The sequence below is a fragment of the Tripterygium wilfordii genome, chromosome 9 (genome assembly GCF_013401445.1).
Source record: "Tripterygium wilfordii isolate XIE 37 chromosome 9, ASM1340144v1, whole genome shotgun sequence".
In the NCBI taxonomy this organism is placed as follows: Eukaryota; Viridiplantae; Streptophyta; class Magnoliopsida; order Celastrales; family Celastraceae; genus Tripterygium; species Tripterygium wilfordii.
In genome coordinates, this window is record NC_052240.1 from 11,513,917 (window position 1) to 11,533,078 (window position 19,162).

At 39.8% G+C, this 19,162-nt stretch overlaps 2 protein-coding genes and 2 long non-coding RNA genes across 4 annotated transcripts; 3 read left to right on the plus strand and 1 right to left on the minus strand.

The window, feature by feature from the left end:
• Positions 1 to 185: 185 nt before the first annotated feature.
• LOC120004806 lies at positions 186 to 14,561 on the minus strand. Its single transcript, XM_038854116.1, has 5 exons — positions 14,006 to 14,561; positions 13,454 to 13,557; positions 12,889 to 13,065; positions 1,062 to 2,929; positions 186 to 504 (listed from the first exon to the last, which is right to left on the minus strand). The coding sequence occupies exons 1-5, from the start codon at positions 14,200 to 14,202 to the stop codon at positions 355 to 357; spliced, it is 2,496 nt and encodes an 831-aa protein (XP_038710044.1). The 5' UTR covers positions 14,203 to 14,561; the 3' UTR covers positions 186 to 354.
• Positions 3,749 to 5,031, plus strand: LOC120004809. Its single transcript, XR_005469647.1, has 3 exons — positions 3,749 to 4,120; positions 4,237 to 4,307; positions 4,410 to 5,031. It is a non-coding gene; the product is annotated as an uncharacterized LOC120004809 (long non-coding RNA).
• Positions 6,159 to 12,261, plus strand: LOC120004807. Its single transcript, XM_038854117.1, has 2 exons — positions 6,159 to 7,197; positions 11,872 to 12,261. The coding sequence occupies exons 1-2, from the start codon at positions 6,174 to 6,176 to the stop codon at positions 11,925 to 11,927; spliced, it is 1,080 nt and encodes a 359-aa protein (XP_038710045.1). The 5' UTR covers positions 6,159 to 6,173; the 3' UTR covers positions 11,928 to 12,261.
• Positions 14,562 to 16,589: 2,028 nt separating the features above from the next.
• Positions 16,590 to 17,471, plus strand: LOC120006609. Its single transcript, XR_005470051.1, has 2 exons — positions 16,590 to 16,621; positions 17,198 to 17,471. It is a non-coding gene; the product is annotated as an uncharacterized LOC120006609 (long non-coding RNA).
• Positions 17,472 to 19,162: the final 1,691 nt, after the last annotated feature.

Below are 19,162 nucleotides of genomic sequence, written 5' to 3' on the forward strand. Positions count from 1 at the left end.
TTTATGTTTCATTTGCAAGTCTTGCTGTTTATGGCAAAAATCACATTGATAACACCCTGAATTTACACTTGTCATAAGAATAGTGCTCAAAATTGCTTTCACCAAACCGAATTCTTCAAACCAGCGTTGACATTATTTCCTCTCTACATACCAATCATTGCTAATTATTCAAAATTTCGAATCTGTAATAAATCAACCAGAGGCACTCAATTCATGAATGATGGACAGAAATTGGTATTTACATGCTTACCTCTCCAAAGTTCCCAAAATTTTGGTTTTATTAAACAGAGAAATCACTAAAAATAATGATTAACAAATGTATATACAGGTGTGTATATATAGATGGAGCCCAATTTACATCTCAGATAAGAAATTGCCGATTTTACGGAGCTCTTTCAGAGCTGTAATGGCCGTTCCTTGCCCTTTTCCAACCATAATGTTCTTAGAAAAATTCTCCAGAGATTCCACCTGACCTTGTTCTTGCTGGAAAACAGACTCAATTACCTGCCAGACAAATAATTGATCAAATGGTAAGAAACACCAACAAAAAGAAAAAAAAAAACATAAAACAAACAAAAACGGAAAAGGGAAAAAAGAATAAATAACTTATATGCTATATGTAGATCTGTTTGAAAATTTAATTGAGCAAAGTTATACTCAGATGCTTGTCAGGAACCTTCTCATTTAATGTGGGTAAGATCTCCTTTCAGAGTGGTGAGAGACAAACCACTTAGTTGGGGAAAGGCTAATATCCTCTCAGCCACTAAACCACTAGTGGGATTTCAGGGAACTTGTAGCATCACCAGATTCCATTATTTCAATAAAATGGAAGTCAGCCCATCACCAAATTTGAAGTTCATCTTCAATTGTTTAGCCACTTTAGCAACATACAATGTTAAATGTAGACTAATCTATGTATTCCATTGCTCAGTCATTTTCCATTTTTCGTCTATTAGGAACTGAGATGACCACAATAGATCATTCCCATTTAACAATAGAAATATTTCTTAAAAGAGTCTCAAATCATGATTTATAGAGCAAAAAAAGAATCAGAATAATACCTGAATATGTTCCAGCATAGACTGTCCTAGATTCCTCAAAGTGTCAATCACATTCTGGTCCACGACATCTCCTTTGCCACTACTTGAAGCATTATGAGATTCATTAGCGGCAGATGAATCCAATGCATTGCTCTGATTACTTTCACCAGCAGAAGAGTTGGAAGCCTCAAGGGCCGCTTGTCCTTTCTCAGATGTGCCCTGACCAGAAGCAGCCCGCCCAAATTTCCAAAACCACTGAAATTTACCGGAAAGAAGCTTCCGCTCCTTCAAACCTATCCCTGGTTTCCCCATAGATTCATCGTTGGATTCGAAATCCATACCAGCATTTTCAGGGGGATCTGAAATTGGAAGAGGTGATTCTCCTGCTGCAGTCGGGGAATTCCCATTGTGTTCATCAATGAATATATTTGATCTGGAGCTACTTTTTTCTGACTCATTTTCAAGGTCATTATCACCACTATGAGGGCTTGGTGGATCTGAGAATACAGATGAGTTTTCCTCGCTGCCAACATTTCCATTTAAACATCCCTCTTCAGCTGTGCAAGTGAAGTCCCTATGAACAGTGTCTTCTCCAGCCTCAACTGCAGCAGCTAGAGGGTTTTTCGGGCCAAAAGCTTCATGGCAGCCCACTTTCTCAATATCTTTATCCAAGCCCAATTCCTTGGACAAATCTTCTTGCAAACTTCGCCTGACAAATGTCATAGGATCCTTTGTAACATTCTCAACTTTTGCTGGAGATGGGGAAGATTCTGCTCTTGATAGGCGCAATCTTACTTTTTCTGACCATCTTTTCTTCTGGGCTCGGTTTTCTTTTCCTAAACTATTTTGCCTAAGTTCTTCCGACTTATGCATAACTCTCCATTTCTCTTCCCAATAGCTGTCGGGTACCACATTTAGCGGGGTTTTGGGAGAAATAGAATCAGATGGAACACCTTGACCTCTCAGCACAGCTGATTTACTGCTGTTATAAGCTTCATTAGACAAATGAGAAAAGGATGTGAGATTAGTATCCAATGCAAGAGCCTGTAAAGATTTTGCCTTCTCCATCAGTTTTTGCAAATTTATCTTCTCTGGAAAATTCAATAGTCTCTGTAAACAGGAAGTTGCATTTTCAGTTGCGAGTAGGGAAGATCTCATGTAAAGTATCATGGAAACCGCAACACCTGAAATAAATGCTCCACGAGGTGATCTAAGTATCCCAAAGCTGGCACATATATCATCCTCAGTACCATTCTCTATGTTACCACTATCTGCTACAAAAATCTCATCCCAAACTATCAAAAGATTTTCAAGTGAAAACTCTCGTCCAAATAAAACACGCAGCCAGCGAAGTGCAAAATACTGGGGCTCCACACCAAGCTCAACAAGATGACTATGTAAAGATGAATCAACGATTGATAACAAATGGTACAATGCAGTAGAAGCTTCAATGACTGGAGGTAAGCCAGACTGGGACCCACTTGCAGGGGAGGGGGAGAAGAAATCTGCCATGGCAATGTAGCCGCGGCCGCCGCTCATTAAAGCATCAAACATACAGTAGGCATCATGTTCAATAAATTTCTCAGATAATACAATTCCCAGCTCCCCTTCAGCACCATAAGCGTCGCTTAGCATTACAATTGTCTTTATCTCAGGATCCAGATCATCGAGACTCCTAACAGTCATTGCATTACCATGTGAGTTGTTCTCATCTCCAATGGAATCAATAAGTTTTTGGGAATCAAAATTATAAATGAGATCTTTCTCATGAGATGATAAGCCATCAAATTTGTCAGTGAAGTGGTCTTCATAAAGCTTCCGCACTTCAGAAAGTCGCTCTGTGTCAACTTGAAGAACATATAACAGAGGAGCCAAAAGTTCGTGCATTCCTTCAGGAGTAAAAAAAGATAGAGCAATGAGATAGCTTAACAATGATACATTTACATAAACCATGAAGACCAAATCCTAAAGGATGTCTAAAAGTTGTCTTTTTATACAAACTAATGTAGGGAAAATCTGAAGACAACTGAAGCTGTCTTTCAATACTTGTGTTCCCAACTTAGTTACAGTTATCGGTGTCTAGCATGGATACATCTGGACAAGAATATATCTTTATTTCTAGCAACAATATGTCTGCGTGTGTGTATCCTCTTCTTTTTTTTCTTCTTTTTGCTGAGAAACTTCATTTAATGATGAACCCCCTGGAACAGTAGTAACATCACTTCATTGGAAGTAGGCATTGTAGGTTCAAATAACAAAAATAGCCTCCAGATAACGTTGAGGAAAGGGTTCATATATCTGCCCTTCCTAGACCCCACCACCATTTTTGGATCTATGTGCACTAGTTGTCACTTTAAGGATATCAACTTATACTTATTATTATATTTGCAAAAAAAAAAACCCTTCTCAAATGAAGCTAACACACCCTCAGTTAGAAGCACAGCAAATTATTCCCGTGAATGAACAAGAAAAAAAGGTGAATAGACAGATTCAATTAGCCCCTCGCAGAATATAAACGGCCAAAACAAAAATGGGTATGGTCAGCATGAAAAATGCATGATTAACTTTCCATATAGCGCAGTAAACACAATCTCAAATTAAATGTGTGAATATAACATTGCACATGACCAGCTGGCATAATTGGAAAGGTGCATTTGATGACAAATTATGAAAACACATTGCATGATGAACACGACCATGCTCTTTCTGTGAAAACCCAAAAAAAAAAAAAAAAAAAAAAAAAAGATAAAAAAAAAAAAAAAAAAGTGAAGTGTCCGGACACTCAAACAAGTGTCCGGACACCTCGAGCAGTTTTTGAGCAGATATGCAATCTGTCTCATTTTCTTCACAAAGTGTCCGGACACTTTATGAGCCGTCCGGACACTCGACGATAAATTTCAGTTTAAAACACATTGGGACAGTTTTAGTTTTAATTCTTTCACTGGTTTTGACAGAGAACGCCGAGAGAGAGAGAGAACTAGAGAGAAGAAGGATTTTGGTGTGAATCAAGGAGAAAGAAGCTTGACTTGAAGATTTTGGACTTTCTAAAGCTTGGTTTTCAAGATTTCTTCAAGATTGAGGTAAGATTTCCATGGATTTCAAGCTAGGGTTTATGGGTTTGGTGGGATTTCGTGAAATTAGAAGTTTTGGGGTAAAAGATTGTTGAGTAATCAAAGTTTATGTATATTAATGCTAGATTTGAGCTTGGATTGAAGTGTGGAGATAGGAGGAGAGGTGGTTGTCCTAAGGTTTGAAGATTTGGGCAAGGTGAGTAGTTTACCTTCAAATTTTGAGATTAATGTGAGTAGTTGGTTTGGAAAATAATAATTTTGGGATGTCAATTGAATTGCAAATGCGTGTATGGTGTAGGTTATTGAACTTGGAAGATTGGTGACTAGAGTTGTGGTGAGGTTTTACTCAAACGAGGTAGGGATTTTCTTAACCCTTAATCTCAAACACTATTGGCTACCCGAATTATGTATTAAATTCGTTAGTTTCCGCCTTTTTGGTCAAGGGGAAACAAGCCTTGGATTGGGTGCGATTGTGAACTCAAATCTATATGTTGTGTGTTTAATATTGAATGCATTACCCGTGGACACTCGGTCATCTATCGAGTAGTCAATATTCTTAATTACATGGTTGAATGACATTGCGCGCAATGAATTTAGTTGCATGACATTCATGTGTGATGCTGCATTTGTGCATGGTGAAAGTGGTGGGTTGGATTTTGGTATGTACGTCAACGTGCACTAGTGGTTCCGGTAATTGGCTCTAGTGGCATGATATGGAATATTTGTGCGAGCATGTGCTAGTGGTTCCGGTTAATTGGCTCTAGCAACATGGCTCGGTTGGATGTACGGAATTGCATTTGTTTGACAACATGGCATATTGTTGCATTGCGTTATTTCCTTATAATATTCCGGACCGTTTTTTTTATTTATACTCCTATTCGGTATCCCTACTGAGCCTCCTGCTCACCGTTTCATTTTTTCCCCCTCCTCAGGTGATATAGGTACTAGCGCTAGTGCTCCGACTACGGATCAGCAGGGAGGAGCGTGACGCGGATGGCCTGGACTTGTGATGATTTGTTGTTTATTTTGTGTGGTCTTTGATTAGTCTTAGGCTTAATGGTATATTGGGATATATACGTAATGTGTGGGATGAATGATGATTTTGGATGGTTAGGCTTGATGCCTGGGTATGTATGTGTGTATGATGAGTTATGTTTGAGATGATATGGCCGGAGGCCCTGGATATTTAGTTTGGTGTTATGGGAATTGTGTGTTTTAAATTGTTGTGTTTTATGCAGGAGGCATTCTCCGATATACGGGGAGGTGCTGCCGAATTTTTGTGTAAAATTTGTGTTGGTATAATGGTGAGTTAAATGTATTGAGTCTTGGTTTTTTTTGAGTGGCGGCACGTGGGTGCACACACGTGTTGCCAATAAGTCACGTTCCTGGGACGGGGCGTGACAAGTTGGTATCGGAGCAATGTTGGCTCTGTGTAGGACCTAAGGGTTGGGTCCCGTATGATTATTTGTGTGTGTATGGGTGAGTATTTGTGTAACGTATGATGTGTGAATGGTGTGTGTGGTATGTCCAGGTCACGTCACGACTTCCGCTGATCCGGTATGTACTCGAATCCCGTAAATCCTCGTATGTTATGACAATATTGAACGTTGGTTATTTATGTTGTATTTGTAGATGGACACGCGTAGGAATGTTCGTTCCCTCGAGTCCCAGGATCAGGGGCGTGGACGCGGGCGTGGACGCGGGGGTGTTAGGACCCGTGGTGGTAGGCGGGGCGGTGGTCGCGGTCGAGGAGCTGGGCGGGGACGCGGTGAACAAAATATACCCGCTCCTGCGATAGTTCCTGAATTACCTACGTGGAGTAGGGTGCAACAGAGGGGAAGGCGCACTGCGGTGAGGAATTCTGAGGAGGCAGAGAATCCTGCAGTGAATGTGGCAGGTGGAGAGGGAGTAGTTCCTGAGGCTACACCAACTCAGGGGCAAGCTTTATCAACTACTCAGGTAGCTTCGATGTTTGAGGCTCAAATGCAAGTGATAAAAGAGATGTCAGAGGCGATGAAGAACATTTCACAGGTAGTTCAGGCACGAACTGGACGGGATACTCATGGTGTGGTTGGAGCCTCCAAGATTTCATGGTGATACAGATGTGGCAAAAGCTCACACTTGGATCCGAGAGATGACTAGACGTCTGGATACCTTAGGCATTCCGGATGAGAGACGGGGAATGGTAGCCTCGTATTTTCTGAAGGATAAGGCTTATGATTGGTGGTATGCTCTGGGGCAGAGGAAAGAGCAACTCACTTGGGCATCATTTGAGAGATTATTTTTGCAGCACTTTGTGCCAAACTCTTATCGCACGGAGAAGGCGAGGGAGTTCTTGACTTTGTTACAGAAACCAGAGGAGTCAGTGGCAGACTACAGTTATAAGTTTGAGGAGCTATATGAATTTGGGAAGATGTATGCCCCGGATGAGGAGAGCAAGGCGGAGAGATTCAGGCAAGGTTTGGTACCGAATGTAGGTGCACCGTTGGCTAGTATGAAGATTGTTACCTATGATGATATGAGAGAGGAGGCTTTGAAGCAGGAGCAGATTAATAAAGATTCAAAGAAATATTGGGATATTTTTAGCGGTCGATCCTTGAGTGGTGGTACTGGAGGGGCTCTCAGAGGACAAAGGCAGGGGTGGTCTGGTCAGAAGAGGCAGAGGACAGACAGTCAGACTTCACAGAGCAGGTCTGGACAGAGCAGTGGAGGGCAGAGGTCCCAGGGAGGTAGAGGATCACAGCAGGGACCGAGGGCTTGTTTTCGATGTGGACAAATGGGTCATGTTAGGCACCAGTGCACTACTTCGGGACCTGAATGTTTTGAGTGTGGCAAGGTAGGCCATATGCGGGCAGATTGTCCTCAGAGGAGGAGAGACACACATCAGAGATCTGGGGTTTCATCGGCTGCTTCCACACCTACTACCCCTCGTGCACCGTCGGTTTCCTCAGGCGGCTCTGTTGGAAGAGGACGATCACAGACCAGGACACAGCAGCAGCAGTCACAGCTTCAGCCTGCATTGACTCAGGGGAGAGTATTTGCCTTAGGGCACCAGACAGGGTCTGAGCATCCAAACTTCGTTGGAGGTACTTTTCTTGTTTCAAACTGTTTAGTGAGAGTATTGTTTGATTCTGGTGCGACTGCATCTTTCATTACTGCATCCTTGGCGAAGTCAATAGAATTAGAAGTGTCCCCAATAAGACGAATGTTTGCGGTGACTTCTCCATTTGGGTACACTACTTCACTTGAGGGGATGGTGGAAGGAGTTGTGTGTAGATTTGGTGAAATAGAATTGACGGCGGATTTATATGTCCTCGATTTTAAAGATTTTGATGTAATTTTGGGTGTAGACTGGTTGACAAAACATAGAGCTATTATTGATTTTTGGATGCGAAAAATTACCTTGAATGTATCGGGAGGTGGGGTGATTAAATTACAGGGGTCTAAAGGAGTGCCATGTTTGCACTTCCTGGAAAGTCATACATATGCGGATTGTCTTGTAGCAAGCTTGACCACTTCGGCACCGAGTGGCGATGTGGCCAAGCCGATACCGGTGGTTGAGGAATTTATGGATGTATTTCCGGAGGATTTGCCGGGGATACCACCAAAGAGGGAGATAGAGTTTACTATTGAGTTGGTTTCAGACACTAAACCAATATCTATTGCTCCTTACCGAATGGCACCGGCGGAGTTGAAGGAATTGGGGACTCAGCTGAAAGATTTAGAGTCAAAGGGGTTTATTCGACCGAGCGTCTCTCCGTGGGGCGCTCCGGTGTTGTTTGTGAAGAAGAAAGATGGAACTTTGAGAATGTGTATTGATTACCGGCAACTCAATCGGGTGACTGTGAAGAATAAGTACCCATTGCCGAGAATCAATGATTTGTTTGATCAATTACGGGGTGCAAGACACTTTTCTAAAATTGACTTGAGATCCGGTTATCATCAGTTGAGGATTAGGGAGTCAGATGTGCAGAAGACGGCTTTCCGAACACGGTATGGGCATTATGAGTTCCTTGTTATGCCTTTTGGACTCACTAATGCACCTGCGGTGTTTATGGATTTAATGCAGCGTGTACTCCGACCATTCTTGGACCGTTTTGTGGTGGTATTCATTGATGATATATTGGTGTATTCACCCACGGTCCAGGAGCATGAGTTACATTTACGGGCAGTGTTACAAACGTTACGGGAGCATGAGTTGTATGCAAAAGTGAGCAAGTGTGAATTCTGGGCGAGGGAGGTGAAGTTTCTTGGACATGTTATCACACAAGAAGGCATTGCGGTGGATACGTCCAAAGTGGAGTCAGTGCTGAAGTGGGAAAGGCCGAAAAATATTACCGAAATTCGGAGTTTTCTTGGCTTGGCAGGATACTATCGACGGTTCATTTGTGACTTTTCGCGTATTGCTGCACCAATGACGCAGCTTACACGGAAAGAAACACCGTTTGTATGGTCTGAGGAGTGCGAGAAGGCATTTGAAGAGTTGAAGCGGAGACTTACATCTCCACCAATATTAGTTGTTCCGGAAAGGAATGTGGGATACCAAGTCTATTGTGATGCTTCTAAAATAGGCTTGGGATGTGTCTTAATGCAACAGGAGAGGGTGGTGGAGTATGGTTCACGGTTATTGAAGCAGCATGAACGGAATTATCCGGTTCATGACTTGGAATTGGCGGCGGTGGTGTTTGCACTTAAACAGTGGAGATATTACTTGTATGGAGAGAGGTTTGAGGTGTTCTCTGATCACAAGAGCCTCAAATATCTCTTCACACAAAAAGAGTTGAATCAGAGACAGCGAAGGTGGATGGAATATCTAGAGGATTATGATTTTGCATTAAATTATCACTCGGGGAAGGCGAATGTGGTGGCCGACGCTTTGAGTAGAAAGAATACCATTGCGGCAATTTCTATGCGGGAGTGGGAGTTTGTGGAGTTGATAAATTCGTTTGGGTTGGAATTGCAAGAGCGAGAGGAGAAGTTGTATTTGGAATGTGTTTCTGTTCGGCCGGCATTGATTCAAAAGGTGCTAGATGCACAAATTGGGGATGCAACATTTGATGTGATTGAGGAGTCCGGATGGATTAGAGGTGGAGATGGTGGTGTGAGATTTGAGGGTAGGTTGGTGGTGCCAAATGATGAAGAGTTACGGGAGGAAATTCTGCGGGAGGCACACCATTCCCGGTTTGCCATGCATCCCGGGGGTAACAAGATGTATCAGGATTTGAAGCGTCAGTTTTGGTGGCGTGGAATGAAAGTTGATGTGGGTAAATATGTGGCTAGGTGCCTCACTTGTCAACAGGTGAAGGCGGAACACCAAAGACCTGCGGGGTTGTTACAACCGCTTCCGGTTGCTCAATGGAAATGGGAGAATATCACCATGGATTTTGTGACAGCACTACCATTGACACCGAAGAGGAAGGACACCATTTGGGTGATTGTGGATCGGTTGACGAAGTCGACACACTTTCTTCCAATTAACAAGACAGATTCACTTGAATCATTGAGTAGATTGTATGTGCGGGAAATTGTGAGGCTGCATGGAGTTCCGTTGAGCATTGTATCGGATAGAGATCCGCGGTTCACGGGACGTTTTTGGGAGAGTTTACAAGAAGCGTTGGGTACCAAATTGACTATGTCTACTTCGTTTCATCCGGAGACCGATGGACAAAGTGAGAGAACGATCCAAATACTTGAAGATATGTTGCGGGCGTGTGTTATGGATTTTGGTAGGAGTTGGGAAGATTACTTACATTTGGCCGAGTTTGTTTATAACAACTCGTACCAAAGTAGTATCGGAATGGCACCTTTTGAGGCTTTGTATGGGAGGCCGTGTCGATCACCTTTGTGTTGGGCGGAAGTTGGAGAGAAAGTGTTGTCCGGGCCTGAATTTGTGAAGGAGGCCAAACTCAAGGTACAGGAGATTAAGAAGAGGTTGCTTATAGCCCAAAGCCGACAAAAATCCTATGCGGATAGAAGAAGGAGACCATTGGAGTTCTCGGAAGGTGACAAAGTGTTTGTGAAAGTAAACCCTAGGAGAGGAGTGCAACGTTTTAGCAAGCAAGGTAAGTTAGCACCAAGATATGTTGGGCCTTTTGAGATTCTGGAGAGAGTTGGGGAAGTGGCATACCGTTTGGCATTGCCGCCAAAGTTGTCGAATATGCATAATGTATTTCACGTGTCAACACTCCGAAAATATGAGCCGGACCCTTCACATGTATTGGATTGGGAGACATTGACGGTAGAGGATGATGGAACCTATTTTGTGCAACCAATGAGAATTCTGGATAGGCAAGATAAGGTTACGAGGTCAAGCACAATACCATTGGTGAAAGTGTTATGGATGCATCATGGAACCGAGGAAGCAACTTGGGAATTGGAATCCGAAATGAAGAAAAAGTATCCACATCTATTCGACTTCTCAGGTATGACTTAAATTTCGAGGACGAAATTTAATTAAGGGGGAAAGGATGTGAAAACCCAAAAAAAAAAAAAAAAAAAAAAAGAGAAAAAAAAAAAAAAAAAGTGAAGTGTCCGGACACTCAAACAAGTGTCCGGACACCTCGAGCAGTTTTTGAGCAGATATGCAATCTGTCTCATTTTCTTCACAAAGTGTCCGGACACTTTATGAGCCGTCCGGACACTCGACGATAAATTTCAGTTTAAAACACATTGGGACAGTTTTAGTTTTAATTCTTTCACTGGTTTTGACAGAGAACGCCGAGAGAGAGAGAGAACTAGAGAGAAGAAGGATTTTGGTGTGAATCAAGGAGAAAGAAGCTTGACTTGAAGATTTTGGACTTTCTAAAGCTTGGTTTTCAAGATTTCTTCAAGATTGAGGTAAGATTTCCATGGATTTCAAGCTAGGGTTTATGGGTTTGGTGGGATTTCGTGAAATTAGAAGTTTTGGGGTAAAAGATTGTTGAGTAATCAAAGTTTATGTATATTAATGCTAGATTTGAGCTTGGATTGAAGTGTGGAGATAGGAGGAGAGGTGGTTGTCCTAAGGTTTGAAGATTTGGGCAAGGTGAGTAGTTTACCTTCAAATTTTGAGATTAATGTGAGTAGTTGGTTTGGAAAATAATAATTTTGGGATGTCAATTGAATTGCAAATGCGTGTATGGTGTAGGTTATTGAACTTGGAAGATTGGTGACTAGAGTTGTGGTGAGGTTTTACTCAAACGAGGTAGGGATTTTCTTAACCCTTAATCTCAAACACTATTGGCTACCCGAATTATGTATTAAATTCGTTAGTTTCCGCCTTTTTGGTCAAGGGGAAACAAGCCTTGGATTGGGTGCGATTGTGAACTCAAATCTATATGTTGTGTGTTTAATATTGAATGCATTACCCGTGGACACTCGGTCATCTATCGAGTAGTCAATATTCTTAATTACATGGTTGAATGACATTGCGCGCAATGAATTTAGTTGCATGACATTCATGTGTGATGCTGCATTTGTGCATGGTGAAAGTGGTGGGTTGGATTTTGGTATGTACGTCAACGTGCACTAGTGGTTCCGGTAATTGGCTCTAGTGGCATGATATGGAATATTTGTGCGAGCATGTGCTAGTGGTTCCGGTTAATTGGCTCTAGCAACATGGCTCGGTTGGATGTACGGAATTGCATTTGTTTGACAACATGGCATATTGTTGCATTGCGTTATTTCCTTATAATATTCCGGACCATTTTTTTTATTTATACTCCTATTCGGTATCCCTACTGAGCCTCCTGCTCACCGTTTCATTTTTTCCCCCTCCTCAGGTGATATAGGTACTAGCGCTAGTGCTCCGACTACGGATCAGCAGGGAGGAGCGTGACGCGGATGGCCTGGACTTGTGATGATTTGTTGTTTATTTTGTGTGGTCTTTGATTAGTCTTAGGCTTAATGGTATATTGGGATATATACGTAATGTGTGGGATGAATGATGATTTTGGATGGTTAGGCTTGATGCCTGGGTATGTATGTGTGTATGATGAGTTATGTTTGAGATGATATGGCCGGAGGCCCTGGATATTTAGTTTGGTGTTATGGGAATTGTGTGTTTTAAATTGTTGTGTTTTATGCAGGAGGCATTCTCCGATATACGGGGAGGTGCTGCCGAATTTTTGTGTAAAATTTGTGTTGGTATAATGGTGAGTTAAATGTATTGAGTCTTGGTTTTTTTTGAGTGGCGGCACGTGGGTGCACACACGTGTTGCCAATAAGTCACGTTCCTGGGACGGGGCGTGACACTTTCAACTAAACATGAGGATCAAAAGCTTTTCCAGTATTTAAGAAATACGAAGATAAGTCTATCAACAAAGCTTTAGGTTTAGCTTTGGGACAATGATTTGCTGTCAGCATAGATGCATACAGGATAGAGGTAATGACAATATAAGTTTTGCTTGGAAGTTTGCAACAATTCGGTCAAAGATCTTTTTCCCAGTAGTGAAACTTAAGACCAATTTATTGTTTGGCTCGGTCTGAAGTAAGAAACAATGAAATTAATACAGAATTTTCCTAGTTCATATACATTCACATCATTCAACGAAAACAGGATTTTGATGATCCAATTCTAAAAGATTTTGAAAATTTATGGCAGTCATACTAATAATCATTTTAGCTTTATACTTTTACAGCATTTCACATTGTCAATGCACAAAAATTTCCAGCAATGAAATATGTGATATAAAGGGCATCAAGCAGAATATTATTTAATGACTAGCATACTTCCCTAGATAATAGAAGATAGAGAAAGAACCAATAATTAAAAGAAACATTACATTAGCATAATTTACCTTGTCTGTATCCATACTCTGGATGTCTAAGGCACCACAGTAACAGGATTCGCCTTAGCATGCCTTGACATCCAGGTGTCTGAAAGTAGTTCCCATGTTCTGGGTATAAACGCGATAGATCTTGATCAACCATTTTTTCCAGTTCCGCATTTCGAAAGAAACGACCCCAGGTGCTATCTGTACAATAATTATCATTTAATCAACGCAAAGTACAATTTCATTCTTAGAATAGGAGTCAGCCTCAATTTCTCATGATGAACTGGAATGCCAGTACCATAACATATGCAGGCATTAACTTATTTGTTCTACATCTTATTCTTCCCAACTTTCAAGGTTCAACTAGCGACAGTATAGCAGCCCGTAATTCTATTCCAACATGAGATCACAGATTGCAGTCCCAATATTGTTCCAGGGACATTTAATTAAATGTACAGCCGAGGTCCAAGCATAACATACATACATTTATACAGTAAGAGTTCTATGTTCAAACCAAATATGAAGTAAATAAAACTAAGAGCATGCAGGAGAAGAGGATGAAAAATTGCAGCAATTAGATACCAGTTACCTGGGTTCTGCGAAAGTGGGTTGTCCATGACAAGATTAGGTGAATTGCTTCCATCCTTGGGTACATGTGGATCAACTAAGAGACGTCTTCTTAAACCAGCATACCTGATTCACTACTATAGCTTAGAATTGCATTCATTAAATATTAAAGGAAGATATTTGATACGGTAAAACAAGGGGAGAAAATCAACTAAAAAAAGCAGTGAAAAGATCACATTTACATTGGAAATTAAAAACCCAATCCAGACCCTCACAAAATTGCAATCTTTTATAATCTAACCATTCCCCTACTTTTTACTTTTTAGTGGAAATTCTAATCAAATTTGGAAGTCCAATTAGATCACAATCATTTAATTTGGAGTAAAACAATAATATCAAGGTTTGTTAAAATTAAGCCGGCATCAACACAAGAAATAACCAATCACAAAACAGGAGCAGAAGATAAAAAATACCCAAATTCCAATCTCCATCACTTGTTGTCTCAATCAACATATATGTTGGAGAAGAAGAAGAAAGTTCCAAAAAGACGTAGAATAAAATTGAGTAAACCCACCTCCTCCGGAAATCAGCAGTGACACGGCGAAAATCATCAATCGAAGGAGAAGGAGAAGACGGTAAAACCCCGAGATTTATGCGCCACTGGACGCCTCTGAGGCTATCAAAACGACCGCGATTGTCATTATCAACAGAGTAGGATCTCGAGCAAGAACTCGATTCCTGCAATGTATGCTCAATTGGAGCTGGCGACATCGATTACCACCCCTTTTAGGTTTCGTAAATTTATCCCCCCAAAAACTGAAAATCGATCAAGGAAATGTTTGAAATGCCAAAAATTGGATTGAGCTACAAATCAGGAATAGAAAAAATTGGGGGAAAAAGGGATAGAGACAGGGCTTGGTTTGGAAAATCGATCAGGAGTTGATTGGAGAGAAATTGACTCAATCTGCTCTTCCATACGCTTTCGATTTTTATTTGTCTTTTGCTTGTGAGAAAGAGAAACGTAAAAGTGGATGGTGTAGGCAGCTTGACCTGGAGAGTCTCAGCTGAGTTGTCAAGTTATCCATTATAAACCCCACAATAAACAGTACGGCCGCCGCCGCCGCCACCGTCAGATGACTCGGATCCGATAATCAGAAGACAGTAACGTTTTTAATGTATTTCTATATATATATAATTAGGGAATTGCTAAATACACATACGTTTTACTAAGTACACACAATAAAGTTGTGATGGGACAAGTAAAGTTGTGATGTACCCCAATGTTTTAGAGCATCCACAATGGGATGATTTTGAAGTACTTGAGATAATACTTTATTGATAAATTAAGTGTTAGATGTTCACAATGATTACTTTTTTATAATGGAGTGTATTTCAAGTACTTGAAATGCTATTTTTTTTTTAAGTATAGCGCTACATGCACACAATGGGTGAAAAAATGACACTTGAAAATTTAGTTGTGAAAAAATGATACTTGAGAATTGAGTATGTATATAGTTGATGAATAGTGAAGAGAGATGGTGAAAAGGAAGAGAGAGAAGATGAAAAGGAATATGAAGTGTTGGAATGTATGGAATGTTGATGAATAGTGTATATTGTGAGATTCATTCATCCAATTAAATTGTGCCGTGCAGGATAGATGAGAAGAGAGAGAATGATTTTGGAGTGTTGGATATTTGATGCACCACTGTTGGATGCTCTTAGAGCATCCACAATGGAATGATTTTGGAGTACTTGAGATGATACTTTCTTGATAAATTAAGTGCTAGATGTTCACAATGGGTATAATGGAATGTATTTTAAGTACCTGAAATGCTATTTTTTTAATAAGTATAGCGCTACATGCACATAATGGGTAAAAAATGACATTTGAAAATTTAGTTGTGGAAAAATGATACTTGAGAGTTGGAGTATGCATATAGTTGATGAATGGTGAATAGATAGATGATGAAAAAGAAGATAGAGGTGATGAAAAAGAAGAGAGAGATGATAAAAAGGAAGAGAGAGATGATGAAAAGGAAGAGAGAGAAAATAGAGAAAATTAGTATGAAGTGTTGGAATGTATAGAGTGTTGATGAATAGTGTATATTGTGGGATTCACTCATCCAATTAAATTATGTCACGCAGGATAGATGAGAAAAGAGAGAATGATTTTGGAGTACTGGATATTTTTCTTGATCATTTTATTTCTCTCGGTCTTATAAATTTATTTTTCTTTAATTGTGATGAGATAATATATTTATTATCATTATCACAAATTTTTATCAAATTTTGTTAGATGGAGTTGGAGTCGATCATGAGATATTTTCTCACTCTATTTGAGATTTATTCATACTTTTCCATTCTTTCAAAAACCGATCCGATCCAAAAAATATGATTATTTCGATTTGGTTATCCGAACATATATGGTTCGGTTATGGATTCTAAAATATTATAGTTGAATCGATTCGGACATTTCGATTATGGTTAAAAACCAAACCGAAAACCAAATGGACACCCCTACTGTGAAAACCCAAAAAAAAAAAAAAAAAAAAGTGAAGTGTCCGGACACCCAAACAAGTGTCCGGACACCTCGAGCAGTTTTTGAGCAGATATGCAATCTGTCTCATTTTCTTCACAAAGTGTCCAGACACTTTATGAGCCGTCTGGACACTCGACGATAAATTTTAGTTTAAAACACATTGGGACAGTTCTAGGTTTAATTCTTTCACTGGTTTTGACAGAGAACGCCGAGAGAGAGAGAGAACTAGAGAGAAGAAGGATTTTGGTGTGAATCAAGGAGAAAGAAGCTTGACTTGAAGATTTTGGACTTTCTAAAGCTTGGTTTTCAATATTTCTTCAAGATTGAGGTAAGATTTCCATGGATTTCAAGCTAGGGTTTATGGGTTTTGTGGGATTTCGTGAAATTAGAAGTTTTGGGTGTAAAAGCTTGATGATTAACTAAAGTTTATACATATTGTTGTTAGATTTGAGCTTAGTTTGAGATTTGGTGTTGGAGGAGAAGGGATTGAGCAAGGGTTTGAAGAATTGACTAAGGTAAGTGTTTTATTGTGACTGTATGTGTTGAAATTGATATTGTTGGAAGGAAAGTGATTGTAAATGTTATGAATTAGGTTATTTGAACTTGGAGAAGTGGTTGCTAGATTTGTGGTAAAGCTTTTGCTCAAGCGAGGTAGGGATTTTCTTAACCCTTAATCTCAAACACTATTGGCTACCCGAATTATGTATTAAATTTGTTAGTTTCCGCCTTTTTGGTCAAGGGGAAACAAGCCTTGGATTGGGTGCGATTGTGAACTCAAATTTAGGTGTTGTGTGTTTAATATTGAATGCATTACCCGTGGACACTCGGTCATCTATCGAGTAGTCGATATTCTTGATTACATGGTTGAATGACATTGCGCGCAATGAATTTAATTGCATGACATTCATGTGTGATGCTGCATTTGTGCATGGTGAAAGTGGTGGGTTGGATTTTGGTATGTACGTCAACGTGCACTAGTGGTTCCGGTAATTGGCTCTAGTGGCATGTTATGGAATATTTGTGCGAGCATGTGCTAGTGGTTCCGGTTAATTGGCTCTAGCAACATGGCTCGGTTGGATGTACGGAATTGCATTTGTTTGACAACATGGCATATTGTTGCATTGCGTTATTTCCTTATAATATTCCGGACCGTTTTTTTTATTTATACTCCTATTCGGTATCCCTACTGAGCCTCCTGCTCACCATTTCATTTTTCCCCCTCCTCAGGTGATATAGGTACTAGCGCTAGTGCTCCGACTACGGATCAGCAGGGAGGAGCGTGACGCGGATGGCCTGGACTTGTGGTGATTTGTTGTTTATTTTGTGTGGTCTTTGATTAGTCTTAGGCTTAATGGTATATTGGGATATATACGAAATGTGTGGGATGAATGATGATTTTGGATGGTTAGGCTTGATGCCTGGGTATGTATGTGTGTATGATGAATTATGTTTGAGATGATATGGCCGGAGGCCCTGGATATTTAGTTTGGTGTTATGGGAATTGTGTATTTTAAATTGTTATGTTTTATGCAGGAGGCATTCTCCGATATACGGGGAGGTGCTGCCGAATTTTTGTGTAAAATTTGTGTTGGTATAATGGTGAGTTAAATGTATTGAGTCTTGGTTTTTGAGTGGCGGCACGTGGGTGCACACACGTGTTGCCAATAAGTCGCGTTCCTGGGACGGGGCGTGACACCTACTATTTTCTTTTAGTGACACCCCCTTCCTCACTTGACCTCCTCTACCTTCCGCCAACATGTATAATAATACAGTGTCATACATTCTTTCTTTGTTGCCAGATTTATGCTTTAAGTTGCTCATGGCCAAATTATAGTATTTTGATATATATTGGATATTGGAATATATGAGATTATGAAATTTTCACTACATGTCGAAAGTGTTTGACATATATGTTTGAAAATCATTACAGCAGCCCTATACTTATCTTTCTTATTATCATTATTATAATTATAATTATTATCAATTGGTGATTTAATTTTTACACATTATTTTTCATGCGTTGAATGAGAAAATAAATATGTCTTTTTCGTGTTTATGCGTCATATTCACTGGATTTGAGAGTCTTTGTTACCTTGTTGCTTGGTCATGGTAGGTAGGTTGAATATAATATACTAAATATAGAGCTTGTCATTTGTTTGCTACTTATAGTAACATATTTTTGTTGATGATGACTTAAGAAAATTTTTAAATATTAATTTCAAGGACTCTGCATGACCATTTAATTCAAACTAAATCTAATTAATTATAATATCTGCCTCAAATTACCTAAATAATAAAAAAAAATGTACAAAAAAATAAGCAAAGGAAAATCTAGGGAAAAAGAGGCATGCGCGTGAATGAATATATGTGTGATACGTTTTCAGTGATTGAGAGAGGTTTAATGGGGTTTTGATATATATGTGTGTGTATATAAAGAGAGAGGGGGACACATCACATCCATGTAAGGCAATGACCAAAGCAGAAAGTATTGGCCTCTCTCTCTCATCTCCTCTTCTCTGTCTCTGATTCATAGAATTCCGAATTATGTGTGCAATACATTGAAATCAGTGTGGTGTGTACTTAGTAAAAGTTGTGTGTATTTAGATGCACCCATATAATTATTGCATGGGACCCTGGACTCTCTTTCATTTTATTTATTTATTATTATTATGGCATCGACATCATAGTATCATACCATATAAAATACTGAAATCTCCATATATAGGTAGGGGTGACAATAAAAAATAATGTCAGAAAACAATACGTATTCATGAAATATTTATATGTTCCGATCCTAATCAAATTGAATTTCGGACGTATTTAATTTATCAAACTCATATTGATTTAAATTTGGATAATAGCTTAATCTGAATTAGGGTAAGAATAAGTACATCGAACAAGATTTCAGTTTTTGGACTAGAACCCGATTTTTAACTGGACAAAATTGTTATGTTTGGACCCAGATTTCGGACGTATAACTTGTGTCCAAACTTGATTTAATTCGAGTTTGACAGATTCAATCATTCAGACCGGATAGAGTTTTGTCACCTCTACTTATAAGGGTGATCTTTTTATTTCGTTAAGAAATACATGAAAAATATTCTTCATTCATACCAATAGTATGAAATTGAACCGTACCAGTTGGTTGAACCGGGAATCGACATATAATTATGGAAATTCAATCAAATTGGA